General features: G+C 38.3%; 1 protein-coding gene across 1 annotated transcript; it reads left to right on the top strand.

The window, feature by feature from the left end:
* Positions 1-1490: 1490 nt before the first annotated feature.
* On the top strand, positions 1491-10755 carry srd5a1 (steroid-5-alpha-reductase, alpha polypeptide 1 (3-oxo-5 alpha-steroid delta 4-dehydrogenase alpha 1)). The gene is made up of 5 exons (XM_083900311.1): positions 1491-1872; positions 3316-3482; positions 5630-5731; positions 9120-9270; positions 9357-10755. Exons 1-5 carry the CDS (start codon positions 1562-1564, stop codon positions 9421-9423), a joined length of 798 nt encoding a protein of 265 aa, XP_083756437.1. The 5' UTR covers positions 1491-1561; the 3' UTR covers positions 9424-10755.
* The last annotated feature ends 100 nt before the right edge of the window (positions 10756-10855 follow it).

The following is a 10855-nucleotide window of genomic DNA, read 5'->3' as shown; positions in this document are numbered from 1 at the left end:
TGGCGTCTCGCTGCTAACAGTGGCTATGCAACCGCGGCCCGTGACCATGTTATTTTACATTTTGAAACACTACGAAAATGAAACAAAAACTATTATATAGCGACTAGACAATGCAGGAGCACATACTATGTATAAAAAAGTGGATTTTGGGTCATATAAACCCATAAATACTACGCAGTGTCCCTTTAAACCTCTCATCCATTTTGGTGGCAGGAATTTCAGATGTCAGCCTGCGTATGTGACGGTCATCTTCAGTAGCTCATTGACTGAGAACAGCCCATGTATAATATGAAGTGGATAGAGCACAACCCCCTCTGCCCTGAAGACTGTCGTGATAGTGATAATAATAATAATATTTACTCGAAAATAACGTGATTGTTTCTTGTTATAACGAGAAAATAAACTTCCCGGGGAGGCTGTTTGTCTTTTGTTTGTATGTCATGGACGCGCGAATTAGAGTTGAATATAAACAGGCTGAACAGGTTTAACACGTTGTTATATCTTTGAGTTAATGTTTTCGTGTTTTTCTGCTTTAGCGTTTCCTTTATGAGTTAATGTTTCTGTGTTTTTTGATTAGATTTTTATTTCAGGCTGAGCAGAGAAGCCCTGGTTGTGCTTCTGAACCTTCTCAACCAAGACATTTATATTCTATTTAACGTGAATGTTGTTAATATCGTGTTAATAGTGCTTTTTTTGTGTTTAACATTTTTATACATATATTTATTATATATTATATATACTTTTTTCACCTTTTAACACATTTTTCACACTATTAACTAATCAAACCTTGTCAGATATCAAGGTTTCTTCCCTCTACTACTACTCACTTACTGTTTATTTGTAAAACTAACTCAACTAAATCTTAAAAATAGAATTTAAAAAATTGTCATGTCATAATTTTACAATAAAGGTTTCTATTTTTTTATTGTTTGAACGGTGATTATTGTTGTAAGTTTGTTTGTAAAACTAACTAAACAAAATCTGTCACGCCAGGTTGTTGTCACGTTTTAACATTTAATCGAACCACACTCCTATCTGTAATTACATTTTAGATAGCCATGATAGCATTTCGTCAGAATGGTAATTAAAGATATCCACAATAACATTCTTACTTGTTGAAATATTATTTCAAGATATATAAAATATATTCACATTTAAGAAGCTAAAACAATCAGAAATCTTGTTTTAATCATGAAAAAAGCTTCAAACTGATTAACGATTATCAAAATGGTTGCCGATTAATTTAGTAATCAATTAATAATCGATACATCGATTAATCGTTGACAGTGTCATGTCATGTGAGGGGGCGTGTCTTATACTGGGCGTGTCTTGTACTGTCTGCAGTTAGACCGACTTGTGTGCGCTGGGTGAGCAGTATCAACGGAGCCAAAGGGGCGGTGCTCTATGCAGATTTTATTATACATCAGTGGGGGGCGGTGTCCAGATTGTATAATACATCCATGGCGCACGCCGACCGCTTCACTCGCCGCTTAGCTAGCGCTGTAGCGTTTTAATGTTATATTTACACGTATAACTGTTTTTATTTAACCCTGCCTCTGTCATGGACGCCGTCTTGTCCACGCTGTTCTCCTCTGGAGAGCAGGAGCTGTACGTTTTGGACAGTTTGGCTTACTTTATGATGTTCATGGCAGCGTGCACATTCGTGTCGTTGCTGTCTGAAAACGTACCGTACGGACGATATTCCAGCAGTAGGTACGGATTCGCCGTGAACGCCCGGTTCGCCTGGTTCGTCCAGGAGTTGCCGGCTCTCCTTGTGCCCGTGTGTCTGCTTTTCTGGGCAACCTGCGCGAAGACGTCGCTGCTGCCCAACCAGCTGCTAATGGCTATGTATTTGTGCCACTATATACAGAGGTAAGTTGCTAGTTAGCATCGGTCACAGCTAGGACTGAACCATTCATTGAAACGTAATGAATAATCGCAATTAGTTAACCTTTAACTACACCGTTACCAGCTGTGTTTATTTTACGGTAGACGCTGGTCCGATGTCACGACCGATATCACAAACTCGAGTATCTACTGATACCGATAATAATCCGATACTGCAGAAGTGTATTGCTGCCATACATACAAAAAAAAGTGGGGTGCTCAGTATTACGTTATAACGAGAAACTGTCACGTAATTTCGATATAAGATGTTTTCTCATTATAAAGGTAGACTATCACATTATTTCGAGATATTTTGACTTTATAACGAGAAAACATCTTATCTTGAAATGACGTGATGGTTTCTCGTTATAAAATATTAGTTTCTCAAAATAAAGTGATAGTCTCTCATTATAAAGAGAAAACTATCTTATCTCGAAATAAGGTGATAGTTTCTCGTTCTAACGAGAAAACACCTCATCTCGAAATAACGTGATAGGTTCTCGTTATAATGTAATAGTTACTCCAAATAACGTGATAGTTTCTCGTTATAACGAGAAAACATCTCATCTCCAAATAACGTGATCGTTTCTCGTTATAATGTAATAGTTACTCGAAATAACATGATAGTTTCTTGTTATAACGAGAAATCAAACTTATCTCGAAATAACGTTGCAGTTTCTCGTTAGAAAGAGAAAACATCTCATCTCCAAATAAGGTGACAGTTTCTCGTTATGATGGAATAGTTACTTGAAATAACGTGATAGTTTCTCATTATAACGTATTAGTTTCTCCAAATAACGTGACAGTTTCTCCAAATAACGTGACAGTTTCTCGCTAAAACATAATAGTTTCTCGAAATAACGTGATAATGTGATAATTTCACGTTATAATGTAATAGTTTCTCGAAATAACATGACAGTTTTTCATTATCACGTAATACTGAGCATCCAACTTTTTTGTATGTGCGGCAGCAATATACGCTTCCGTACGATACAGCCATTTTGGGTAATTTGTGTAGTAATTTATGAAACATTCGTGCTGAGTGATTTCAAAGACATAATTCACCAATTGTGTAAATAATATTGTTCTCCCAAAAAGAAGAAATAAATCGGGATGGTAATCAGTATCGGTCCGTTACTGGTCAAAATCAATGTATTGGTTATCGGACAGATTAAAATGTAAAATCTGATATATCAGGTTAACAGACTGTTAAAAATCTAAATATTACGTCACATTTGGGCTGTTTATTTCTAGGGATGTGATGATACCACTTTTTTGTGTCCGATACTGATGCCAATATCAAACTCCAGCTTCAGTGTGAGGGGGAAAAAAGAAGAATAACGTGTGCATTTTATTTTGTTGATGTCTGTATGTATTTGATATATGACATAAGTGAAATTAATGTACTTGTTTTTGTTCACATTGCAGATCTCTTATTTATCCATTTTTCATCCGAGGAGGTAAACCGACGCCGGTGTCCACATTTGTCATGGCGATTGTTTTCTGTTCCTATAACGGCTTCATGCAGATCAGATACCTGAGCCATTACGCTGAATACCCGGCATCTTGGATTACACAGCCATGCTTCATTGCTGGTAGGTAGACTATGCTGTGCCTGCAAAAGTCAACATTTTTAATTTTCGAGAGGCTTCTCTCTCAGAGTGTGTGTTATTTCCCGTCTTGGAAAATGTGAAGTGGTATTGAGTTGTGGCATTGACGCTCAAAATATTGCAAATAGCATCAAACTAATTTGTGTTGACACTGAAAAACAAACACACGTTTATTGTGTTGATACAGTCAAGTGCCATTTGTTAAACAAATACATTTAAGAACACAAATATGTGTTGTTGCTGACGGCATCAATTTACTGTATGTACATAAAGGTCCTGTCACTAAAACACTGTGAGTGTTGCTCGCAGCAAAGCCGTCACATCAGGTGAGCCTTCAAAGCTCTCTGACTCCAGGTCCATATTCCAACAGTTGTTTCAGTATCTCAGAATCTCTCGTTAGTTCCTTTCCCTAAATTTGGCTGCCCTAAATCTCGGTTTACCAGCATAGCTATTACACATAAACCTTCCCTCTAGAGCTGAAACGATTAATCGATTATTTATCGGTTACTAAATTAATCGCCAACAAATTTGATAACCGATAATAATTGATTTGAAGCTTTTTTCATGATTAAAACAAGATTTCTGATTGTTTTAGCTTCTTAAATGTGAATATTTAATAGTTTTTTGTGCTCCATATAACAAAGAAATCATTAAAACTGAATCATTTTGGTTTGTAAACAAAATAAGAATTCGAGAACATCATCATTTCCAGCTTTGACAAACACTGATCACCGTTTTTTTTTTAACATTTGCTGACATTTTATGGACCAACCGATTCATTGATTAATCTGTCGATTAATCGATCAGTTGCAGCTCTACTTCCCTCCATCCGACATTATGTAAAACACAGCATTTTAGCTGTGAGAGGGCAAGGAACTTTGAGAATGACTGTGGACGATAGGTCCAAAAGTCTCCCACATTTAATTAGTCAAGGGACCAGTGTATAGGATTGGAAAGTAATATATAACTGTGTTTTAATGGGTGTTTGATCACCTGGAATTAAGAGGTAATGTGGTTTTATTACCCCCATTATCTTTTCCATTATCTCCTTCCTCATCCTCCACAGTTACCTCACTGTGCTCCCAGGCAAGGCAGGCAACTGCTTGGGGCCCCCGAGCCGATAGGGGGCCCCTGACACCCGGAGCCTGAGGGCTGTTTTACTGAAATGAAAAGTGAAAAGTGAAAAGTGAGCAGCCGCCTCCCCCTTAAATAACAATGTGCGATTTGCAATGACATCTCAGTAGGAAACCTCCCTAAAGGGGCCCCACCTCACTTTAACCTGTGTGAAGTTATCGTTCTGCAAGTTGGAAAATGAAGAGGATTATTTACAGTGTAATGCATATCTTTTTTTACTCAGTTTATATGTTTTTTTCAGTTATTTACAGTATTTTCTTGTTCTATATATTTATATTGTTTTATAATGTGGGTTCTTTACAGTGTAATGTATTTTTTACTATGTTTATATAGTTTTTTTTTAAAGCTATTTACAGTATTTTATTGTTCTTTACATTTATATGTTCACATACTTTTTAATTACAAGGTTTTTCCATGTTATTTCGTTCATTTTGAACTCATACATTTTTCATTGCCGTTGGATTATTTATAACATAATGGTGATGAGCACTGGTTGGACAGAAGGGCCCCCAGGGAATTTTTGCTTAGGGCCCCTACAGACTCTAGAATCGCCTCTGCCATTGTTTTTAGGGTTTTAAAGGTTTTCAGGACATTTATTACTTTCAGCTACACAACGGCTGTAGGTTGTGTAGCCTGAGGGTTGCACTATGCAAACCCACAACTAGATGCCACCAAAGCCTACACATGGAAGATTTCAGAGTTCACCTAGAGCAAATCATACAGCTATTATGAATGTCTTACTAATGTGACTGTATCTCCCATACCAGTTGTAGCCTAATAGTGAAGTCACTGTTGATTTTATTTATAAATCTGAGATGCAGAGTAGGCGGTACTTCAAGTTTCTGTAATGCAGTTTATTAGTTTGTCAGCAATCCTACTCCAACCCCTGAAGCCCAGAGCCATAAACGGAGCAAACGTGCCATGTTTTCAGGGTCTCAATTGCACCTGAACTTAAAATAAATACTGTAAAAAAAAAACGATCTTGTGTTTTTCTCCAGGGTCTGTGCTGTGGTTGGTCGGCTGGCTGGTAAACATGCACTCTGACCACATCCTGAGGAACCTGAGAAAGCCTGGAGAAACTGGATACAAGATTCCCAAAGGTAACATGAAATATTGCAATATTATGTTCTCCTTATTTAATATAACAAAGACTGTTAATATAACAAAACTGTGATTAATGTTTTGTGAAATGTTTCTGGGTTTAACCAGAGTTTGTATTATTTTCATTTGTCAGAAATTGAAGATAAAATAATTATACTTATTTATTAAGTGTACATGCATGAATTGTTTTTTTATATAAATATATATTTATATATATATATGTATATGTGTGTATATATATATATATTTATATATGTATATATATATATGTATATGTGTGTATATATATATATATTTATATATGTATATATGTGTATATATACATATAGTATAATATACAATATATATATTACACATACATTATATATGTATGTATATACATATATATGTGTATATATTTATATATGTGTGTATATACATATATGTGTATATTTATATATGTATGTGTATACGTATATATGTGTGTATATGTATATGTATGTATATATATATGGAAAATGGGCCTCTATACACCTATATACATATTCCATTTGCAGCTAGAATAGTCGTTTACCACATTAACAATGTATAGATTGTATTTCTGATTATTATATTATTATATTCATTGAATAAAAGTGTTTTTCCTTCAAATATAAGGACATTTCTAAGTGACCCCAAACTTCTGAACGGTAGTGTACTATATAATTACAAATGCCTAATAACTCCTACCGTTAAAGGGATTATTGGTCATTTTGAAAGCATGCCACGTACCCGTTAAAGGGACACTGGGATTATAGCAGCATCGTTCGTTTGTTTGTTTGTTTGTGTGTGTGTGTGTGTGCTCCTGCGTGTGTGTTTTCTCTTGCCACTGCTGCGGTGTGACAAAGTGAAGAAAAGCTGTAATCACGTCGTGACACACGACTGTACTCGCTCGGCACTAGATGCTAATTTTTCCAGCGTGGTCACATGATTACACAGGAACACACACACACACTGCGAGCAGAATCACAGGTTGTCACTTTCTTATCGTCTTCTCTCTGCTTTTTACCCTCCGTGAGCACTCACATTACACATTTAGGGTGAATTCCAATTCCTTGCTTAATCCTCAATCTTAACCCTCAATCTCAAAAATGTGCGCTACCTCTAGTGCAAGTGCTGTCCCGATTCTCAGAAAAATTAAGTTGAGGGGCAAGTTTAAGGTCTGTATCGCCCTCAATATTGAGATTTTCCGAGTGCACCCTTGGGAGCAAGGGCTACCCAGAATGCATTGCGTGTTTTCACATAACAAAGATGGCGCCGAAAGCAGCGAAACGAGTACGCTACAAATTAACTATTTTCTTTGTTAATAGAGATATAAAAATGATGAAAACCATTGTATTATCTTAGTTTAGGCCCATATTATGGATTACTGACGTCGTTGTTGCGTAACATTTATTTTTATTTTCTGATCGTTTGTCAATTGCCGGCCGGTGCGGACAAGTAATCGTGACCTAAATGTGTTCTTCTTCTTCTTCTTTTTTGGAGTTGACAGACTGGACGCAGCTTTCGCGTTATTCTGCCCCCTACAGTCTGAAGACATATCTGCATTTAAGGGGTGTCCCATTTCTAAGTGACAAAATAACCCTCAACACTTGGTTTTGAGGGCCAGTTAAGATTAAGGGTTGAGCTTGAGGGTTAAGATAGGAATTGGAATTGGCCCTTAGTGTATAAATGCTCCTTTGACTCTTAATTTAATGCATCTCTGCTTGTGTTTGTGTAAGTTTGGAGGATTTGCGTGGGTTTTTGCTTTAACTGACGCGGACCGTGACGTTTTCTTTTGATTGGGATCGTGTTCGACAGCACAGCGAGACAATGGGGAACATATCATTACGTGTCTGTGCAAGATTCGTGCTAAAATAAACATTCGGCCCATGGGCTTGGTCGTGATGTTCACAGCGTAGATGCACTTCTGCACAGAGTTGTCAGAGATGTCAATGGTTTTTTTTAGCTGATGGCTTGGTATATGACCTGTTGGACTATAAAAAACAAAATTATTATAATAATATAATATTTATGAAATAAAACGTATGGTTTGTCTTTCAAAAAAAAGAAAAAAAGAAATCGTGATATTAAATACAAAAAAAATGGTGATTTGGTTCGGGGTTTTTTAACACTCAACATAGTGTGACAGAAAAAAAATAATAATAATCCAAAATCACAAAAATAAAGCAGATTAATCAATTCTGTCAAGCAACAAAATAAAGAAAATAAATAAAAAACATGCATTCGAGAAGGAGCATGCAGACGCATAATGTGTTTTTGGTCCTGCCCCCACTTTGCAATATCATATAATTACACAATTAATGTACTGCATACTGCATAGAACAATGTACACCAATACAAAATAGAATAATTAGTCAAATGGCACAAATTGGTCGTACTTGCTGTGATAAAACAGACATGATAAACAGACTAAAAAAACTATTACTGTGTACTTTTCCCATGTAAAAGTGGACGTTTGATGCTTGTGAGATGTGACATGTAAAGATGGGGGTTGGGTAAACACGTCTTCAAATTCTTTTTTGGCCTCGGGTGGGTGAAAAAGTCCAGATAAAATCTGCTGCTGCTGCTTTTTAACATCACATAATCACGGAAATTCAAACCGTTTGTTGGTATTTTTGTGTAATCATAACACTTTCACACGGGGAGTGACTCCGCTGAAGTGAAGAGAGCGTAGCCACAACACCGGTTGGCCTCGGGTGTCAAACTTTTGCTGAACCTTGCTTGAACAATCCATCTCGCGTCTTAAAAGAAAATAAAGTGGAGAGAGAGGGTGAGGGTGAGGCGGGGAGGGAGGAAGCTGTGAGCTGCGTGACTCCAAATGAACTTCCAGGCACGTCTGGAATGCCTTCAGCCAAGAATCTGCCTTTTTTCACACAGAGAGCGTTGGGCACGTGGGCCTGCAGTCAAATAGTGAGCGCTCAGATGTTCAGAGTTACACTGCTGTTCAAAAGTTTGGAGTGACTTAGAGATATCCTTATTTTTAAATGAATCATAAATACACTCCATACATTGTTAATGTGGTAAACGACTATTCTAGCTGCAAACGTCTGGTTTTTAATGGAATATGTACATAGGTGTATAGAGGCCCATTTCTATTCCAGTGTTCTAATGGTACATTGTGTTTGCTAATGGTGTTAGAAGCCTATTGGATGATTAGAAAACCCTTGTGCAATGATTTTCTATTCATTTTGCAACTCTTTTGATGAATAAAAGTGTGACTTTTAATGGAAAACACAAGAAAAATTGTATAGCCGAGCCCAAACCTTTTAAGCGGTAGTGCATGTCAGCATCTAGACTTCAAAGTGTGGAACTGTAGCATGTTCAAATTCTTCAAAATTTTATAATTCTCGCGTCTTCCACTTCCAGGTGGGATGTTAGAATACGTGTCAGGAGCCAACTACTTGGGAGAGATAACCGAGTGGGCAGGCTTCGCTCTGGCTGGCCAGTCGATTCAAAGCTTAGCTTTCGCCATCTTCACCGCAGTGGTCCTCACCAGCAGAGCTGTGTCCCACCACAAGTAAGAACACGAGTCTGCGTCACACTCTTTGAATGAAGCACTTTTTTTTAAATGATCTTTCCCTCTTTCTCTTTCTGTGCGTGTAGATGGTACCTTGCTAAGTTTGAAGACTACCCAAAAAACAGGAAGGCTTTGATTCCTTTCCTGTTCTAGAGATCGCTTCTGGAAGTGCAGTTCAAGAATATCCTCACGTCACACCTCGCAATATCTCTTTCTCACCACCACCATCGTCGTCATCATCATCAACGGTTGTGTTCTTCCCGATTTCGAACCAAAGGCTTTATTTTGTGAACCATTATGTTTTATGTAGCATTTAGTGCTGGGCACGTTAACGTGTTAGCGTCATGTTTACGTGCCGCAGCACTAGAGTCCAGGCACCGCTTACCAGTTAGCTCCGTTAGCTCCTTTAGCGCAGTTAGCGCGCCAACAGTCGAACTGGAGCGGTCTGTTTATGAAACGAAATAACCAGCGTACCTGTGTACTGCGTACGTGTGCCTCTGTTTTTAAACTTTAGCGTTACTTTACAGACTCATTTTAACAATTGGTGGAGTCACGTAAACATGACGTCACGCGCGCCTTCTTCCGCTCAGTCGTCATGGAAGCGCGTCATACGTTAACGTGCGTTAACGATGACACCAGGCCTGGAGCCTTCACACCGAAGGAACCAAAGAACAAAAGACGTTTTATGTCAACCGTTATGTTTTAAGTACCATTTAGTGCTGTTCACGGAGTCAACATTAACGCACGACTCCGTTTCCGTGACTACCGTTTCCGTGACGACTGACCGGATAAAGACGTGGGTGACGTTATGTTTACGTGCCGCAGCACCGGAGTCCAGTCCACCGTTTGCCAGTTAGCTCCGTTAGCTCCTTTAGCTCCTACAGTCGAACTGGTGCGGTCTGTTTATGAAACGTAAAGAGCAGCGCTACAAATAACTAGCGTACCTGTGTACTGCATATATGCGCCTCTGTTTTTAAAGTTTAGCGTTACTTTAGAGACTCATTTTAACAATCAGGACCTCGCGTAAACATGACGTCGCGCGCGTCTTTTGTGCATTAACGTTGACGCCGTTAGCACATTAATGTTCCTTAACAGGAAACATGCCTTTGCTTGCCAGTGTACTGAAAGATGCCCTTTTTTTTGTTTATCAAAGGTAGTTTGAAGCTCCGTCATCTTATAATAATTTTTATTGCTGCAATTAGTTTGGTAATGATGTCCATAATGCAACAAGAAACCCTCAACAACACAACACAAGTGAACGCAGCGGTGTTGTAAGATCAACAGCGATGCCTCAGATTTATAACGGCCACTGCTCCAGCACTAAACCGTTTTTAAGACTCCCTCCTCTGCCGCCTCCCAGATGGAACATAAAGTAGGAAATGCAAAGCAGCCCGTTTTAAAAAGTTTTTATTCATTCGCTCTCCAGAGTCATCTGTTGCAAAACTCTCTTTTTAGACAGCCATTTAAAATCCTTCATCGTCTGACGCTGCCGCGGTGGAGGAAAAAAGGTCACGGCCGTCTTTGTCATGTTAAGGATGAGACGTTGTCAGGCCTGTCCTTCACCTGGGGGGGGGGGGGGGGGGCT

This window comes from Microchirus variegatus (assembly GCF_963457635.1).
Source record: "Microchirus variegatus genome assembly, chromosome: 13".
Classification (NCBI taxonomy): Eukaryota; Metazoa; Chordata; class Actinopteri; order Pleuronectiformes; family Soleidae; genus Microchirus; species Microchirus variegatus.
Note: the sequence above shows the minus strand (reverse complement) of the source record. Positions and strands in the feature narration are given on the sequence as shown.